Below are 20,534 nucleotides of genomic sequence, written 5' to 3'. Positions count from 1 at the left end.
ACGTGAGACAGGTTATGCCCTGGTCTCAGTGTCCATCTCGTGTCTGTTCTCAGGAGTCACAGTCCCTCTGGTGGTTGTTTACTTCCTCCGGTGGTCGTTCCCTCCTCTTCATTACTGTGCCCACTGCATGAACTCAGTCTTTTATTTTTCTTTGTTCTTTCTGCCAAGGCAGTTTCTTACCGACTTGTCTTTGTTGGTTCCCAATGTCCTTTGTTATTCCACCCTATCAGTTGCTTCTAAACTCCTGAAGCCCCCTTATCTTGGTTTCAGCTCTTGTGTCTGTACTCCCTCAGGATGTTCTCATCTGACTCATCTCAGCACCTGCTGGGGCATTCTGAAAGTATCTTGTTATGTTAAATTTATGACTCTGCTTTTCTTTCTCTCAAGATTAGTAGTTTATATTTTCACACAAGAATTAAATTGTTATGCAGGGTTCCTGCTAGGCTATATAAAATTACTGTTTTATTATAAAGCTACTTGTTTTATTACTTAATATTTTTATTATTATTCTGATTAGTCCTTTATTCTTCTAAATCTCCTCTTTACTACAGAAGCTACCACCTTAGGCCCCCCTCACTAAACAAAACCAAAACAGCCCCTCAGTACAAGAAGGACGTTGAGTTGCTGTAGCACGTCCAGAGAAGGGCAACTAAGCTGTTGAGGGGTCTGGAGCACAAGTCCTATGAGGAGCGGCTGAGGGAACTGGGGTTGTTTAGTCTGGAGAAGAGGAGGCTGAGGGGAGACCTCATTGCTCTGTACAACTCCCTGAAAGGAGAGTGTAGGGAGGCAGGTGTTGGTCTCTTCTCTTCTTGCCAGGCTCGTCCGGAGGGATTTAAACTAGTGTTGCTGGGGGAGGGGAAGCACAGTTCAGCCCACTGCTGTCAGCATGGTGCCAGTGCCAGCACCGAGGGTCCAGAAGCTGAGGAAGGATCACAGTTAAGTGCAAATGAACCTAAACTGTGATCCAATAGAACCCCTGTCACTCCAGCCAGCAAGTCGGCTTTGTCGGGGGCCCAGCTGAGGTGTCTCTATACCAATGCACGCAGCATGGGGAATAAACAGGAAGAGCTGGAGATGAGTGCACACGAGCAGGGCTACGACCTCGTTGGCATCACGGAGACGTGGTGGGATGACACATACGACTGGAGCGTCAACATGGAGGGGTATAGGCTTTTTAGAAAGGACAGGAAGGGGAGACAAGGAGGGGGTGTCGCTCTCTACGTCAGCAACCGGCTGGAGTGTGTGGACCTCCGCCTGGGGATGGAGGAGGAGCTGACAGAGAGCTTATGGGTCAAGATTAGAGGATGGGGATGGACAGGGGACGTTACGGTGGGGGTCTGTTATAGGCCGCCTGGCCAGGAAGACAGAGCAGACAAAGCGCTCTATAGCCAGATAGGAGCAGCCTCACAGTCACAGGCCCTGGTCCTCATGGGGGACTTCAACCACCCTGACATCTGTTGGAGAGACAACACGGCAGGGCACAGGCAGTCCAGGAGGTTCCTGGAATGTGTGGATGACAACTTCCTCCTGCAGATGACAGAGGAGCCGACAAGGAGGGGTGCCATGCTGGACCTTGTGCTCACCAGCAGGGAGGGGCTGGTGGGGGATGTGAAACTAAAGGAAGGCTGCAGCGACCATGACATGGTGGAGTTCAAGATCCACAGGGCAGCAAGGAAACCACATGGCAAGCTCTCTGCCCTAGACTTCAGGAAGGTGGACTTCGGCCTCTTCAGGGACCTGATGGGCAAAGTGCCATGGGAGGCGGCCCTGGAGGGAAGAGGGGCCCAGGAAAGTTGGTCTATATTCAAGGATCACCTCTTCCAAGCTCAGCAGAGGTGCATCCCGATGAAGAACAAGTCGGGCAAAAAGGCCAGGAGGCCAGCGTGGATGAGCAAGGAGCTCCTGGACCAACTGAAAGTAAAAAAAGGAGGCCTATAGAGGGTGGAAACGGAGACAGGTAGCCTGGGAGGTCTACAGAGAGGCTGCGCGAGTGGCCAGGGATAAGGTAAGGAAGGCCAAAGCCCTGGCAGAACTGAATCTGGCCAGGGATATAAAATGCAACAAGAAGAGCTTTTATAGGTACGTAGGGGACAAAAGAAAGTCCAGGGAAAATGTAGGCCCCCTCCGGAAGGGAACTGGTGTCCTGGTTACCCAGGACATGGAGAAGGCTGAGGTGATCAATGACTTTTTTGCCTCAGTCTTCACCGACAAGAGTTCCTGTCCCACCACCCAAGCTGTGGAAGGCACAATCAGGGACTGCGAGGATGAAGAACCGCCCACTGTACTCGAAGAGCAGGTTCGGGATCATCTGAGGAACTTAAAGGTGCACAAGTCCATGGGACCTGATGAGATCCATCCGCGGGTCCTGAGGGAACTGGCGGATGAAGTTGCCAAGCCACTGGCTATCGTATTTGAGAAGCCGTGGCGGTCTGGTGAGGTCCCCGATGACTGGAAGAGAGGGAACATAACCCCCATTTTTAAAAAGGGGAATAAGGAAGACCCGGGTAACTACAGGCCGGTCAGCCTCACCTCTGTGCCTGGCAAGGTCATGGAGCAGATTCTCCTGGAAACCATGCTAAGGCACATGGAGAGCAAGGAGGTGGTTGGTGACAGCCAACATGGCTTCACGAAGGGCAGATCGTGCCTGACCAAGTTGGTGGCCTTCTATGACGGGGTGACGGCATCGGTGGACAAGGGACGAGCAACTGACATCATCTACCTGGACTTGTGCAAAGCTTTTGACACTATCCCGCATGACATCCCTCTCTCTAAACTGGAGAGACATGGGTTTGATGGACGGACCACTCGGTGGATAAGGAGGTGGCTGGATGGCCGCACTCAGAGAGTGGTGGGCAACGGCTCAATGTCCATGTGGAGACCGGTCACGAGTGGCGTCCCTCAGGGGGTCCGTGCTGGGCCCGGCCCTGTTCAACATCTTTGTCGGCGACATGGACAGTGGGATAGAGTGCACCCTCAGCAAGTTCGCCGATGACACCAAGTTGTGTGGTGCCGTCGACACGCTGGAAGGGAGGGATGCCATCCAGAGGGACCTTGACAGGCTGGAGAGGTGGGCCCGTGCCAACCTCATGAAGTTCAACCAGGCCAAGTGCAAGGTCCTGCACCTGGGTCATGGCAATCCCAGGCACAAATACAGGCTGGGTGGGGAATGGATTGAGAGCAGCCCTGAGGAGAAGGACTTGGGAGTGCTGGTGGATGAGAAGCTCAACATGAGCAGGCAATGCGCCCTTGCGGCCCAGAAGGCCAACCACATCCTGGGCTGCATCAAGAGGAGTGTGGCCAGCAGGTCGAGGGAGGTGATTCTCCCCCTCTACTCTGCCCTGGTGAGACCCCACCTGGAGTACTGTGTCCAGTTCTGGAGCCCCCAACACAAGAAGGACATGGACCAGTTGGAGAAGGTCCAGAGGAGGGCCACGAAGATGATCAGAGGGCTGGAGCACCTCTCCTATGAGGACAGGCTGAGAGAGTTGGGGCTGTTCAGCCTGGAGAACACGAGGCTCTGGGGAGACCTGATAGTGGTCTTCCAGTACCTCAAGGGGGCCTACAAGAAAGATGGGGAAAGACTGTTTAGTAGGGCCTGTTGTGATAGGACGAGGGGTAATGGTTTTAAAATAGAGGGGGGTAGATTTAGATTGGAAATTAGGAAAAAATTTTTTACGATGCGAGTTATAGAACACTGGCACAGGTTGCCCAGAGAGGTGGTGGATGCCCCATCTCTGGAAACGTTCAAGGCCAGGCTGGATGAGGCTCTGAGCAACCTGATCTAGTTGGGGATGTCCCTGCTCCTTGCAGGGGGGTTGGACTAGATGACCTTTGAAGGTCCCTTCCAACTCTAACTATTCTATGATTCTATGATTCTTGTGATAGGATGAGAGGAAATGGCCTCAAGTTGTGGCAGGGGAGGTTTAGGTTGGATATTAGGAAACACTTCTTCACTGAGAGGGTTGTCAAGCATTGGAACAGGCTGCCCAGGGCAGTGGTGGAGTCACCATACCTGGAGGTGTTCAAAAAACGTGTAGACGTGGTGCTTAGGGACATGGTTTAGTGGTGGACTTGGCAGTGTTAGGTTTACAGTTGGACTCAATGATCTTAAAGGCCTTTTTCAATTTAAGTGATTCTATAATAAACAGGATGGTGAAGTCGGAATGATTTATGATTGAATTATTGTGATTATTAACTTGATTTTTTTTTAATAAACTGTTGAGTTTTAGGAATTAAAAAACTGCTAAGTCACAGAACAAGGCTTTTTACAACTGGGACAATGGCAAAAAACCATACTCATCTCTGTGAGACTAACTGTGAAAGTATAAACAATATAAACCAGTATTTAAATTATATGTTACATGTTTATTATGGGTGCAAAATTTGTTAAGAATTTATATTTTATGAAAAATACAAAGTATTTACAACTTTTGTAATATAAACTTGTATGCTTTAATTTACAGTCCAATGTAGTAACAATCCATAAATTTTGTATTCTTGCGAGTTATGTTTAGAAATTAATTTTCTTAGGAGGCAGCTACAAAGGATAGTGCTGTATACACAAGCAAGAACCAGCTTGCTACATATGGTTTTCTTATCAAACACATGTACTTTTTACATTGTTTTAAAATTTCTTTATCAAAAGTCTATATAAACTTGTATGGCTTCAGAATTGTAACCTGCACTCAATGCAAATGTATAATCATCTAGTTTCAAAGTGCTGAAACATAACTAGTTAATTTAAGTAAGAAATTAAAGTAATACTTGATTAAAAACAGCAATGCAGATTTGGGTTTTCATTAATAAAATATTGTTAAAACCATGTTAAACACTATTTGATTGCAAAGCAGATTACAATTAAGATTCCAGTAAAAAGACTATAACGTATTACATGAGTTAGAAATTTACCATTCAATAAGATTAGCAAGTTAACAGCCAAATATACTCTTCCAATCAAATCTACAGTACAGTATGTGCTTAGTGCTAATAATGGAACTCTCATCTGCAAAAATGTGTAATATCCATCAGAATTTATGTAGCCTCTACAAAGCTTAATTTGTTGTAAAGCTTCAGCAGTCCAATTCATTACTGGTTTTGCATGAATTAGTTCCAGCAAGTTGTATTGTTTTAATAGAGAATACAAAATACATACTGGTATTTAAAATGATCATATAAAATTCCCACTTGTAGATTATCGAATTATTTTGCCCCAATACTTTTAATTTCAGCATTGAAAAAGTGCTTGATAATACAAATATATAAAAGATTTTCAAAATTAGTGACTTGCTTTAGAAAAACATTACTAATGTGTCACTTCCCTGTGCTACGGCTGTGGCAAGCAGATTAGATGACAATACAAATATTAAAATTGGTGATTTTAGATAAAATTTAAACTAATAGAAATGGCAGTACTTGTCATCTGGCTGCTATAAAATACCCTTCTAAAATGCTATTCCTCCCTAAGTACTATGTTTACATTCACATCACACAACCCTCAAAGCACTTAAATTCCAAAGACTTGCAGTCAAAGTGAAAGGAAATGCTGTTTGCTTTTATAATCTTCTGTGATTTTTCAGGATTTTAATCTTTAAAGTTACTATCTCAAAGTTTCAAAGTCCTGCATGATGCATCTCCCTTTGCTACAGTCGCATTTATTGCAATTACCCCATGAGGAAGTAAACGAGTATTTTAAATCTCTTTTAAAACAATCTCCAGTTTTGCAAATCTGCCTTCTAAATCCCAGTCAAAGGAATTTTTATAAAGTTGTATGTATTATACAAGCATCGTGCTTTCTTGATGAAGAGTCAAACTCTGAAAAAGGAATTGAGGCATGTGAATAACAAAGTGGATAGGCACAGTTTTTTGTTTTTTTAAAGGCACAAATGTTATACAATTCATATAAAAATAAATTAAATCTACAGCATTGATTCAAACAATCACAACACTCATAAAATTTACTAACTGCAGAAGTAAATCTCTTGCAATTTTGTAACACATTGCACTTAGGAAAAAAACCCTATATAAAACAACTTACATGTTGTTAATGTATGATACACAGACATCAAGTTACTTTTTTTTTTTTTTTTTTTAATACATCTCTATCTCCGCTGGTTATAGAGCACAAGTGGATGGAAGAACTATGTGAGACTTTGCCTCTGTTTTCTTTAAAAACTGGCAATTAAAGAATCTGAAAAATTAATATTACTTATGGTTATCTCAAATATTTCTTACTTGCTTTCATAAATTTTTACTTTTAATGTTTACAGTATAACATACAATTTCATACTTTCATTACAACTATTGATTATTATTTTGACTTCAACAAATTTTACTAAATATTTCAGATAATCATTTAGACAGTGAAGTTAACTTCAGTGCTATTGTAAAGTAATAAAAAGTTTGCAAAATGACTTTTAGAAGTGCATTTCTGTTCTGTAGTTCAGCCCCAAAGTAGGTCAACATTTTTTAAAAATTAATGCATGTTAAAATAGTGTTTGAAAAGTAGAGAGGGCAAAGTAAGCTGCTTGCACTCCTTTGATCCAATGACTTCCAGAAGTTCATCAGCAGTCTGCCATATACCGTCCTGAAAAATAAAGGTATGTTTTTTGCAGTCAGTAGATAAAACAGATTTTGTCAGTATTTTCCTGGGAGCAGTTTGACTAACTATGGAAAAATTTTTAAAAAGTGAAACAGTTTTCAGCCATGTTTTTGAGGAAAAGTAATTATTTATGCACCACTTATTTAAGTTTCATATTTTATAATTTAGCACTATAGAATATATCATATTAATTTGAATATATAAGCATCTCTGTGCCTTACCAGTGGCAAATCTCTTCTTAAGGAGAGAAAGTCGATAGCCAGTGCCTGCTATCTCTACATCTACTCCTGAAAGGGTGCTTCCTTCACTAATAAATAGCACTGCAAGTGTTGATGGTTTACTAGGTCCTTCTGAAAGTTCAAATTTTGCCCTGAGGGATCCAGAACCTATTAAAAAAAAAAAAAAACAGAACTGAAAGGTTGGTTGTTTTGCAAGACCAAGATGATCTCCCAAAAATTTTAGCAGTAAGGAGTAGAACTAACATGGCAATCTTTAAGACCTATTCTTAGTGGCAGACCTATATAAATTTTCAGAAGAGATGAGAGTATAACTCTTTTTTTCCAATACTCTGTTTAAGACAGTGACTAGTGAATGATTTAGAAGCAATATACATTTATACAAAATTATACTCATAGAAGAATGTGTATATCAGACAGCCTGGTAATCTCTTATTACATTAAATACCTGATTGTTCCCTATAATCATCATTTATTCTTGCTGGTCTATCTTGTATGTAATACTTTTCATTAGCAGATTTGAAAGTACATCAGAATATTTAAATGTTGTCATGATCTGTCTGGATGAATGTACATGAACATTGGAAGCCATTGGAAGAAATGCAGCTGAACAGTAATGTACCCAGAGGAAATAAATTCTTATTTTTCTAATAAAGACAAGGTCTGATTAAATACATTTCCCCAAAAACTTCAGTTGATTTTTCATAGACAGTGGTGAAGTTCACTTCAGTGCCATTATAAAGAAGCAATAGTTCAAAATTACTTTAAGTACACCTTTGTGGTCAATGCAAGGCATTTAAAAAAAACCCAACATTATTGCTGTTCTCTTTTTCTAATTCTTAAACAAGTCTTTTTTTGTTCTTGCAAAATATGCTGGGAAAAAAAAAAAGATTTAAATAACTAATTAATGGAATAGTGAAAGTCAAATATTTTTACTTCTTTAAAACAACTAGTCTGTAGGAACTGCTAAATGAGGAGGAAAGTTAGTAACTGAAATGTTACTAGGGTAAAAGCAGGAATTGATGAATGAAATTGTTTTATGCAATGGCTTGTTCTTGATAAATTTGGCTTAAAGTACATTTCATTTCTTCAGTAGGTCTGTCACAGTTTGGGTAAATCAGAAGTTCTTTCCACTGTAAGTATGGAAACTCAAATATTTAAGTGCTTTGAAAGTTTGTTCTGTGTTTTATCTCTGTCTGCAACTGACAGCTCACATAATGTGCTAGAATATTAAAAAATCGAAACATTTTACCACTCTGTACACCAGAATAAAGAGGAAATTTATCCTAATATTAAGAGTGTTTCTGCAAGTTCTCCCTTTGTTTCCATAAGTGTAAGACTGGCATAGTATTGCTTCATCTGAAACACTGAATTGTGAGTACTAAGTGTTTATACTCAAAGAAAAGGGGAAGAAAGATGGCGGGAAGAGAAGGGAATATAGCAGAAGCAGCGGGATACGTGCAAGTCCACTGAACACACACAAGACATGATCTGCATCACTGGCAGCCCATTTTATGCTGCTCTGCAGGTGGTGCAGTAGCTCTTTATCTGGTTGCATTCGTGTTTTAGTTTGATTTGTTTTCTTTTAAAAGAAGCTCCGCAGTTTGGTAAAGGAAAAAAAAGAGAAGGCTATCTCTACATAATCATAATGGAAGACAGATAGCAAAGAACTGTGAGGTCAGTGAATAATAGAGTAGACCAGACTACAGTAATAATCTCTATCAGATCAAATTCTCTCTGATTTTGTTTGAATGACTACCACAGCTTTGCAGCCTTTGCAGCAATAGAAGAGGTTTTCCCTTCCCAGGCTTGTGGTTCCTATATGAAACCAGTCATATTTACAAGCAAATTTGTGCTTTCATAATTCACTTAACTAAATTTTGAATAGGGTCCAAAGCCTTTCCGTTACACTGCAAGTCTATTTCTCCACAGAGGCTTTGTGGGTGAGATGCCTCCCTTTGGCTCCTGTTTTTCTGCTTCAGAAAAACATGGCATTTGCAAAGGCCACAAGGGTTGTGACATAAAATGGACCTCAGGGAATGGCAGCTGGGCAGAGGACAACTATTGGTACTTTACAAAATGCTGCATGAATTACCACTCTGAGCAGATATGCATAGATTTATTTTTTTCCCCAGAGTCGTATATGGTCAAAACAAAAACCCTCAAAATGTTAGTAAAGAATCATCTATAGTTTAGCCTACCTCAGCACAGGACTTTTGGATTTCCCCCCCTAGTTCTTCTACTTACCTCCTTCTACTGTATCTCCATTGTCAGTGTGTGGAAAAACAGAACACAGATAGTAAATGTATTTTCCTTTGAATAACTGCTCATTTCCAAATAGCATTGATGTAATCATTTCCTTGCCCAATCTAAACTCTATTTTAGTGGTACTAGCTGCTTTCAAGGGGCTTCACTATTTTTCTTTTTATAATTACTTAATATTTTTACATCTTACTGTTAATGGAATCTCTCAGGAGGAATTTCATTGAAAAGAAGGTGAACTGATTGTTCTGGTTTTGTTTAGTGAGGGGGGGCCTAAGGTGGTAGCTTCTGTAGGAAACTGCTAGAAGTCGCTCCCCTTTGTTCAGTGGACTTGGCCGGGCCTAGGGTGGACCTGCTGCTGGCCAAGGCCAAGCCAATTGGTAGCAGAATGTTCCCTGATAACACCTCTGTGATAATGTATTTAAGAAGGGGAAAACAGGAAAAAAGGAAGGAAGAGAAGATGTGAAGCAGCTGAGCGGGGGCAGAGAGGGGGAGGCGTGAGCCTTGTGGGCCTTACAGGCCTCACCCTCTGGCCTCCCACCGGGCAGCCGACTGGGCCCAACTCAGCCTGGCCTGGCTGCAAGAAGTGGAGAGGAGATGAGAAGTGAATAAGATGTAAAAAGGATCCTGAGAGGCGTCTGCCAGCCTGTTGTGAGGAATGGCTGCAGACGCCAAGGTCAGTGAAGAAGGAGGGGGAGGAGTAATGCGGCTCCTGGCCAAGATTCCCCTGCAGCCTGTGGTGAAGACCATGGTGGAGCAGGTTGTCCCCCTGCGGCCCATGGAGGTCCACAGAGGGGCAAAGATTCACGTGCAGCCCGTGGAGGACCCCATACCGGGGGAGGTGGATGCCTGAAGGAGGCTGTGGCCCGTGGAGGACCCGCTGGGGCAGCTGTTCTGGAGGGACTGCACCCCGTGGAAGAGATGACCCACGCCAGAGCAGTTCCACGAAGGACTGTGGCCTGTGGGAGGGACCCCACGCTGGAGCAGGGGAGGAATGTGAGGAGTTCTTCCCCCAACAACAAAGCAGCATCATGAAACAACGTGTGATGAACTGACCGCGACCCCCATTCCCTCTTCCCCCCTGTGCCGTTCCGGGGGGAAAGGTAGTAGAGATAATATTAAGCCTGGGAAGAGGGAGGGGTGGGGGGAGGTTATCTTGTTCCCTGTCTCATTCTCCTGCTAGTTTTAGTAAATGAATAGTTTTCCCCAAGTCGAGTCTGTTTTGCCCGTGACGGTAACTTTAAGGATTTCTCCCTGTCCTTATCTCAAACCTCAAGCCGTTTTTCTTATATTATCTCCCCCTGTTCTCTCAGAGGGTGGGGGGAGCGAGAGAGAGACTGTGTAGTCTGGTCCCAATCAGGGCTGAACTACGACACTGATAAACAGGATACAGCAAGTGTAAACAGCCGTGAGGACAGAGACTAAAATGCCTTTTTGAGGCCTATTTACTGTTATCAGTTTTCTGTACAAGAAAACAAAACAGAAGAGTTTAACTTGCCTCCATTTTCAGACTTTCCTGAAATGCTAGATATTTTCCAGTAAGCTTTCATCTGGTCTGCATTCCTGTAAGAGAATGGTAGATTAGTTATAAGCACCAATTTTTAGAATATTATTTCCCTAGATTTACACCGATACCTTACAGACCACGTGTGTATAACTTACATCTCTCAATGGAGGTTTATAAAAATATTTGATCATTTTAAGGTGAATTTGTGGAAAAGTATAAAAATCAAACGGAAAAACAGAAGGGTGTGTCTACATTGCCCCTGAGCTTGCAGCAGAGCTCAGAAGTACATGCTACCTTTTTATACAGTTAACACTGTCCTATGCCCAGGTTATGGCTCCACTTCACAACTCAGAACCCTCTGTGGTCTCAAAGGGTAAGGAAAGGCCAAACATGCTTGAAGCAGTTTGAAAGCTGGGTTTTTATGCTTCATGATGATTGTACGAGGGGGAGAAATATTGATTGCTCTCTGCTGTGTGAGACTCCTGGCTGTGTGAATTTTATTCTATTTCTATTCTAGTAAAACTAGTTGGCAGAAATGACTCAGGGTTTAAGCTAACTTCTGATGCTGTAAAGGGGCAGAAACAAAAAGGTCACCAAGCACCATAGTCTCCAAGCTTACAGGGCATTTTAACTCTTTGAGCACTTTGCAGCTGTTCCATCAAAGGAAAGTCAACAACTTAAAGCTGTAATTGGCCTGAAGTGCTGATAGGTTTGAAACTGTCTTTGACATTGGTGTAGCAGGAGTAAAATGCTCACACAAGTAGCATAGATGGTAGTAGTTACTTGCAGGAGGTCAAATTATAAAACATTTATTCTTAAAAAACCCCAAAACCCACCACTCAACCCACTAGACCAAACATGTGGCAGGAGACACATACTAGAGCTGCTTGGGACGTGGCTGTATTATTATTATTTTTTTTCCTCAGCCTTTCAAGGCTCAAAATTCTGGCCTTGGGTAGTTGCCTAGGTGAAAGAGAGAATACCTGGGCTCAAGTCCCTTACTCTGATGAATCTGCAATTAAACTGTCACTAAGTTTTGAGTCTTCCTACATAACACTAGATGTTCTGGGTGCACATTCCTATTCTCACTCAGGTTTCATTACTGAGAGGTTTGTGGAAGAAGCCTGAGCAGGGAGGAGGGAGACTGGCTTCACCAAAAGTTCTAGTCAAGTTGTGCAGGCAGGATACCAAACTTGCCCTTGCTCAGAATAAGTTTAAGGTGATTTGGTTAAAAGTATTTCTCCCTTGAAATACCAAGTCAAGAAAGATTCAGTCTTGCCAGGATTCTTTCCACTTAAAATGATACCATATTACCACTTTGTCCAATTAACACATTTAAATGTATTGTCTCCAGAAACATCAGAACCTTTCTGATAAATACACCAGGTTTATTTTATTTCTGAACCTTGCTTTATAAGGTAAACTGATCTATAAGTAATAAGGTTAACAAAATCTGACTTCCCTCAACTTGGTATTCTTTGCTCTCTTAACCTTCATGTTAAAAAGACCCTCTTGGAAATAAACAGTTCAGGAATTACGTTACAGCTGGGCAAGTATCTATGTACTGCCAAGCCACAGGCACAGTGATGGAATTCTGCTCACCTTTTGCTCCAGGGATGTCCTGCTCTGCCTACTCCTGCTACCCTCTGCCTGTTTTCACAAACTTGTAGAAACATAGTTATCTGAGACATGTCTCACTTTCAAGTGCTGCTGTAAATGGTCTGCAGGCTTAAACAGTGGTGGCAGGTAGCTGTGAGTCAGATGATAATCAGCACGGAGCTTGAATTGAGAGACAATGCTACCTGGCTTGTGAAGAGCTCCTCAGTTATTGAAGTTTGTTTTAAAATAATTTCAATTAGAAGCCAATTTTTAAGCTAGAACAATCAAGAAATCTTTTAAAGAACTACATTTCTTCTACTCTCTCTATATAATCTATATATATGGATATATTTATACACAAAATGTTTTTTAACCATTAAGATACTTCTGTTTCAAATCACATTATTAAAAATATCTATCCTGTCTATTGGCCAAAAGAAAGCAAGCATTGGAAATTTCAGAAAAGCTTGTATTCAGAAAGGTTTGTATTATTAAACAGTTAGAATGGGTGCATACAGTCTCATTTTAGTTTATGTGAATTGGCTGTACATGATCTATTTTGGACCAGAAAGTGTCCTAAACATCTGATACCACGCATTGTATCAAGAGGAAAAAATTTAGCTGTTTCTTTTAGTGAAATGTTTCAAGCTGACACTAACGAATACATTGAAATGAATTTGAAATAATAAAAAGAAAAGTATTAATATTACCATTTTGCAGGTGGAAGTGATTGCATGTTTGTTACTCCTCCATCTACTGGCACCACAACCTGGACATTAGACAGCACACTAGGCACATTCATAGACTCTGGATTGTATTTATAATCCACCCTCACATCAGTAGTGCTAGCATTACATTTCCAGTACGTTGTAATATTCAAGGGAGTGGACTGGATGCCATTTGAAGATACCTGTAAAAGAATAAACCATTGAAAGAAGTTTAATTAAAATATTCCCCTTTTGGGTAGAATTAAGGAATGATGGTAAAAAATATAACTCTAAATCCTGACAAAAGACCAAAAGAACAACTGACCTCTGAGCCCTTAATCTCAGAATTCTGAAGACTGTTGTAGCCTAAAGTAATTTTAAATTAAAATAATTTTTTAAAAGGTTTAAACTCCCTCTGGCCCACAAGGCTCCTTTCTGTTCTGGCTTTCATAAGTCAAAATAGTTTTGGTTTAGTCTTATGTTCTGCCTCACACAAGAAATACGCTTGCGGCAAAATGACTTAATCCTTAGCAGCTGTGTGCCATACCAATTCAGCTGCCCAAACAGCTAGCAGCAGAGGGGTAATTCCTGTAATTGGACAGGCAGCCAGCAAAAGAGTTCTTACCTATTAAATGCATTATTTTCCTGCTGCAGGAAGGTTGGATGCTTCTGCTTCTGTAGCTGAGCTTGTGTTATTGCCCTGCTGCACTTCTACCATCTTCCTAGTCTACTTGAGGAACCTTCTATGCCCCTGTGTCCCCTCTCATCTTTCCTTGGCAGCCCAGAACCCTTTCTATCTGCCAGGGCTTCTGCATTACACTGCCTCATTTTTCCCCAACAGTAAAAATCTTAAATAGATCTCATTCTTCCACAGTACTCATTTCTGCAATCCAATGATATGTTCTGTTACTTCCATCTTTCTCAGGAAATCTCTGTTTCTAACATGCTTTTTATAGATTCAGTATGTCAAGATTTCAAACTATATTGGGAGGATGTGGAAAGCTACAATGATATTGATCTCTGCACTGATAGGTTCTTTTGTTTTTTGATGTAGAGACAGTTGGCTCAGATGTTCAACCACCTCAGTGCAGGCCTAGAAAATCCCTGTTCTCCCTTTTGAGGAGTTTGTCTGTCTTGAATTTTCATGAAGATTTTTTTGATGACAGCCAGAACATCATCTCTCAGATTCACAGAATGCTTGAAGTTGAAAGGGACCTCTGGAGGTCAGCTAGTCCAACTCCCCTGCTCAAGCAGGATCACCTACAGCTGTCTGCCCAGGACCATGACCAGATGGCTTTTGAATATCTCCAAGGATGGGGACTCCACCACTTTTCCCTGGACAACCTGTTCCAGTGCTCAGTCACCCTCACAGTAAAAAAGCACTTCCCAATGTTCAGAGGGAACCTCCTGTGTTTCAGTTTGTGCCCGTTGCCTCTGGTCCTGTCACTGGGCACCACTGGGAAGAGCCTGGCTCCGTCCTCTTTGCACCCTCCCTTCAGGTATTTACATACATTGACAAGATCTCCCCTGAGCCTTCTCTTCTCCAGGCTGAATGGTTCCAGTTCTCTCAACCTTTCCTCATAGGAGAGAGATACCAGTCCCTTCATCATCTTTGTGGCCCTTCACTGGACTCTCTCCAGTAGCGTCATGTCTCTCTTGTACTGAGAAGTCCAGAATTGGACACAGTACTTCATGTGTGACCTCGCCAGTGCTGAGTAGAGGGGAAGGATCACCTCCCTCGACCTGCTGGCAATACTTTGCCTAATGCAGCCCAGGATACCATTAGCCTTCTTTGCAGCAAGGGCCCATTCCTGGCTCATGTTCAACCTAGTGTCCACCAGGACCCCCAGGGTCTTTTCTGCAAAGTTCCTTTCCAGTTGGGTGGCCCCCTGCATATACTGCTGCCTGAGGTTGTTCCTCCCCAGGTGCAGGACTTGGCACTTCCCCTTGTTGAACTTCATGAAGTTCCTATCAGGCATTTCTCCAGTCTGCTGAGTTTCCACTGGATGGCAGCACAATCTATGGCCTATCAGCCACTCCTCCCAGTTTGGTGTCAGCAAACATACTGAGGGTACATTCTGCCCCCTCATTCAAATCTTTAATGAAGATATTAAACAGAATCTGACACAGTATTGACCCTGGGATACACTGCCTAGTTACTGGCCTCCAACTACACTTGACGTCATTGATCACCACCCTCTGGGCCTGGCTATTCAGCCAGTTTTCAATCCACCTCATTGTCTGCTCATCCAGCCCGTACTTAGAATAATGGAATTGTTAGGGTTGGAAGGGACCTTTAAAGGTCATCCAGTCCAACCCCCCTGCAAGAAGCAGGGACATCTCCAACCAGATCAGGTTGCTCAGGGCCCCGTCCAACCTGGCCTTGAATGTTTCCAGGGATGGGGCCTCCACCACCTCTCTGGGCAACCTGGGCCAGTGTTCCACAACCCTCAGTGTAAAAATTTTTTCCTAATATCTAATCCAAATCTACCCTCCTCTATTTTGAAACCATTACCCCTAGTCCTGTCACAAGAGGCCCTAACGAACAGTCTCGCTCCATCTTTCCTGTAGGCCCCCTTGAGGTACTGGAAGACTGCTCTAAGGTCTCCCTGGAGCCTCCTCTTCTCCAGGCTGAACAGCCCCAACTCTCTTAGCCTGTCCTCATAGGAGAGGTGCACCAGCCCTCTGATCATCTTCGCGGCCTTCCTCTGGACCCTCTCCAACTGGTCCATGTCCTTCTTATGTTGGGGGCTCCAGAACTGGACACAGTACTCCAGGTGGGGTCTCACCAGGGCAGAGTAGAGGGGGAGAATCACCTCCTTTGACTTGCTGGCCACACTCCTCTGGATGCAACCCAGGGTGTGGTTGGCTTTCTGGGCTGCAATCACACATTGCTGGCTCATGTTGAGCTTCTTGTCCACCAGTACCGTCAACGCCCTTCTCCTCAGGGCTGGTCTCGATCCATTCCCTGCCCAGCCTGTATTTGTGCCTGGGATTGCCATGACCCAGGTGCAGGACCTTGCACTTGGCCTGGTTGAACTTCATGAGGTTGGCACGGGCCCACCTCTCCAGCCTGTCAAGGTCCCTCTGGATGGCATCCCTCCCTTCCAGCATGTTGATGGCACCACACAGCTTGGTGTCGTCAGCAAACTTGCTGAGGGTGCACTCTATCCCACTGTCCATGTCGCCGACAAAGATGTTGAACAGGGCCGAGCCCAACACAGACCCCTGAGGAAGGCCACTCGTCACCGGTTTCCACCTGGACATTGAGCTGTTGACTCTCTGAGTGCGGCCATCCAGCCAACTCCTTATCCACTGAGTGGTCCATCCATCAAAGCCATGCCTCTCCAGTTTAGAGAGAAGGATGTCATGCGGGACAGCATCAAATGCCTTGCACAAGTCCAGGTAGATGACATCTGTTGGTCATCCCTTGTCCACCGATGCTGTCACCCCTTCATAGAAGGCCACCGAATTGGTCAGGCACAATCTGCCCTTGGTGAAGCCATGTTGGCTGTCACCAACCACCTCCTTGCTCTCCATGTGCCTTAGCATGGTTTCCAGGAGAATCTGCTCCATGACCTTGCCAGGCACAGAGGTGAGGCTGACCGGCCTATAGTTGCCCGGGTCTTCCTTGTTCCCCTTTTTAAAAATGGGGGTTACGTTCCCCCTCTTCCAGTCATCGGGGACCTCACCAGACCAGCACCACTTCTCAAATACGATGGCCAGGGGCTTAGCAACTTCATCCGCCAGTTCCCTCAGGACCCGCGGATGGATCTCATCAGGTCCCATGGACTTGTGCACCTTCGGGTTCCTCAGATGTTCCCAAACCTGCTCTTCCAGTACAGTGGGCGGTTCTTCATTCTCCCAGTCCCTGCTTGTGCCTTCCACAACTCAAGTGGCACAACAAGAGCCCTTATCGGTGAAGACTTTGGCAAAAAAGTCATTGATCACCTCAGCCTTCTCCATGTCCCGGGTAACTAGGTCTCCCATTTCCTTCTGGAGAGGGCCCACATTCTCCCTGGTCTTCTTTTTATCCCAGACGTACCTAAAGAAGCTTTTCTTGTTGTCCTTGTTATCCCTGGCCAGATTAAATTCTGTCAGGGCTTTAGCCTGCCTTACCTGATCCCTGTCCGCTGGGACAACCTCTCTGTATTCCTCCCAGGCTCCCTGTCCTTACTTCCACCCTCTGCAGGCTTCCTTCCTGATTTTCAGTTGGTCCAGGAGCTTCTTGTTCATCCATGCGGGCCTCCTGGTGTTTTTACCCAACTTCCTCTTTGTTGGGATTTCAACAAATGAGTTGACTTCATCAGCTTCTCTTGAGGATGCTATGGGAAACAGTGTCGAAAGTCTTCCTGAAGTCTAGGTAGACAATATCCACTGCTCTCCCCTCATCTACCAGGCCAGTCACGTCATCACTGGAGTTTATCAAGTTGGTCAAGCACGACTTTCCCTTGGTGAAGCCATGCTGACTACTGCTGATGACCATCTTGTCCTTCATGTGCCTGGAAATGGTTTCCAGGATGAGTTGTTCCATTATATTGTGAGAGGTGAGAATGAACATCATGCGTTCTCATGTATTAGAGTTGATTAGCTACAGCATCCAAAAATTATGCAATTACAAAATAAAAATACATTATAATTACAAACTCAAACAAATCCCCACTAAACCCCCTAAATTCAGGAAAAACTTAACTTTGTTAACAAATACCTAAAGAAGCAGTGTCTGAAGCTTGCACACATGAATTGGGCTGAAGCGTGAGCAAGCTGAAACAGATCATGTATGAACAGGGAATGACATGAAGGCATAACACAAATGCACTCAGCCTGGGCAGAGCCTATGCACTGGTGTTGCGGTTTTGTTGGGGGGGGGGGCCCTGAAGTGGTAGCTTCTGTAGGAAACTGCTAGAAGTCGCTCCCCTTTGTTCAGTGGACTCGGCCGGGCCTAGGGCAGACCTGCTGCTGGCCAAGGCCGAGCCGATTGGTAGCAGAATGTTCCGTGATAACGCCTCTGCGATAACGTATTTAAGAAGGGGAAAACAAAAAACAAGAGAGAAGAGAAGATGTGAAGAAGCTGAGCGGGGGCAGAGGCGCAGAAGGGGAGGCACAGGCCTCATGGGCCTTGCAGGCCTCACCCTCTGGCCTCTCGCCAGGCGGCCGACTGGGCCCGACTCGGCCCGGGCCGGCCCGGCTGCAAAAAGTGGAGAGGAGATGAGATGGATGATGTGAAGAGATTCTGAGAGGCGTCTGCCAGCCTGTCGTGAAGAACTTTTCTTGTGAGAGAAACGGCTGCAGATGCCAAAGGTCAGTTCAGAAGGAGGGGGAGGAGTAATGCGGCTCCTGGCCAAGATTCCCCTGCAGCCTGTGGTGACGACCATGGTGGAGCAGGTTGTCCCCCTGCAGCCCATGGAGGTCCACGGAGGAGCAGAGATCCACTTGGAGCCCGTGAAGGACCCCGTACCGGGGGAGGTGGATGCCTGAAGGAGGCTGTGGCCCGTGGAGGGCACGCTGGGCCCTCCGTTCTGGAGAGACTGCACCCCATGGAAGAGATGACCCACGCCGGAGCAGTTTCACGAAGGACTGTGGCCCGTGGGAGGGACCCCACGATGGAGCAGGGGAGGAATGCGAGGAGTTCTTCCCCCAACCATGAAGCAGCGGCATGAAACAAAGTATGATGGACTGACTCCAACCCCCATTCCCTCTTCCCCCCTGTGCCACTCAGGAGGGCAAGGTAGTAGAGATAATGTTAAGCTTGGGAAGAGGGAGGGGTGGAGGGAGGTTATCTTGTTCTCTGTCTCATTATCCTGCTGTTTGTAGTAATAAATGAATACTTTTCCCCAAGTCGAGTCTGTTTTGCCCGTAATGGTAACTTTAAGGATCTCTCCCTGTCCTTATCTCAAACCTCAAGCCGTTTTTCTTATATTCTCTCTCCCTATTCTCTCGGAGGGTGGGGGGAGTGAGAGAGAGACTGCGTAGTCTGGTCCCGATCGGGGCTGAACTACGACAATTGGAAACAGTGACATACCCAGAATTAGCCTAGATGAGGTATGACAGTTCATCTGCATGCAAGCAGGCAAAGAACAATTCTTATAATTTCTGTATAGGTATGAAATCTGTCAGAGTTCCTTAAAAAATTCTGAAGGGAAAAAGGTATTTACCTGATACTTTAAAACATCCACATTATAATAAGATGCAGATGGATTCTGCTCTGATAATTTCTTGAGGTAGACAGTTATAGCTTGCATGTTTATCCAAAAATCCTTAGTACTGGAGTCACTTCGTGACTGATTACTACAAAGAAAAAGAAAGGTAGGAATCAGAAGGCAACGCTGAGTTTTATTATTTCGAATGTCTAAAAATTAAGATTAGATCTTTCCCCTTCTTCACTATTTCAAACAAGAATTTGTTATAACACATAACTATACCTTCCTAAATATTAAGACAAATTAACTGCTTGTTGTATCTGGTAAAAATTCTCCTTCCAGGTTGTGGAGCAGTGAGTTTCCTCCACTGATGATCTGCATCACAAGATGTAGTTGATGTTGAATTTGGATTTTACATTTAATAAACCACAATTTTAATACAATCAGGTGCCATGAGAATGTATAGGAGGTGGGGATGAAAGTGGTCTTTGAAAAGGAATGTTATCTAATTTGGAATAAATGGTAAAATCATAATAGTTTTTGTTATGACATATCTTCACTAATGCACGGAATTAAGATTTGTGCTGTATGTTTTACCACACTTTCACATATTGATAGAGAGTGTAAGTTTTCAATTTTTTTTCAATTCAAAGTGATTTTCAAATTATTATAAACAATTTTTTCGCAGATACTTATAGTTACATTCAATCTTAGTAACAATTTATTATATCATTTCTATATGTAGGTAAGAGTGCACATGACTGCAGAAGCAAAATCCCAGTTGGGAGCTACTGGAGCATGAAAAAGTGTTTTGCAGACCAGGAATATTTTCAGCTCTCTTTGCATCAGGTTCATTTTTTTAATAAGGATGAAGCTTTTAAGAAAACTGATTCAGAAACAAAATTCAAATCACTTAAGAATCAAGGAGCTCCATGAATCATCTGTGGATACACAGAGGAACTGCAACCATCCCTAAGGAGGCATGCAGAGTGTGGGTGTAGAGTGAAAGCTGAAAACGAGCACCTGGAACACAGTAAATATGAATGTAATGGGTTGAATGTCCTAGAACAGTGACTTACATAACAGTAACCTGTCCAATTTACTTAGAATTTGGTTCTCAGTACCGTGTTTTCATTCATGCAATTTCCATTTTCAGTGAAATATATAGAGAAACACTTATCACAGAGGCCTTCCAAAATTTAAACAAATGAAACCAGTAGCAAAATCCTTCTGCTGGTCCACAACCAAGTGTAATTCAAAACAGAAATTCTGACATCTCCACAAATATCACCCACATTAAAAAGTTCAATCTCTATAAATACTAAGCAAATGATAGTTGTTGCAGTATATGATGAAAAGTCAAATTATTATCATACAGGTAAACTCATGAATATCCAGTACATGCATCCTTTCTAATTAGAGGTGAAGTGTTACAGCACTCAGACAAGAATACTAGACATTTTCATTTTTTTCAAAATATAATTT

General features: G+C 43.6%; 1 protein-coding gene across 1 annotated transcript in view; it reads right to left on the bottom strand.

Moving 5' to 3' along the window:
• Positions 1-6,560: 6,560 nt before the first annotated feature.
• Positions 6,561-20,534, bottom strand: part of LOC147596727 (F-BAR domain only protein 2-like) — a 47,719-nt gene continuing 33,745 nt past the window's right edge. The window contains exons 7-11 of the mRNA XM_086769623.1: positions 19,065-19,197; positions 12,913-13,112; positions 10,595-10,659; positions 6,820-6,984; positions 6,561-6,583 (exon numbers count right to left, since the gene is read on the bottom strand). Coding sequence (XP_086625749.1) covers positions 6,561-6,583; positions 6,820-6,984; positions 10,595-10,659; positions 12,913-13,112; positions 19,065-19,197 — 586 coding nt within the window. The remainder of the gene's footprint in view (positions 6,584-6,819; positions 6,985-10,594; positions 10,660-12,912; positions 13,113-19,064; positions 19,198-20,534) is intronic.

The sequence above is a fragment of the Chlamydotis macqueenii genome, chromosome W (assembly GCF_036417535.1).
Source record: "Chlamydotis macqueenii isolate bChlMac1 chromosome W, bChlMac1.mat, whole genome shotgun sequence".
Lineage (NCBI taxonomy): Eukaryota > Metazoa > Chordata > Aves > Otidiformes > Otididae > Chlamydotis > Chlamydotis macqueenii.
The sequence above is the reverse complement of the archived record's forward strand: the minus strand, read 5'-3'. Positions and strand labels throughout refer to the sequence as shown.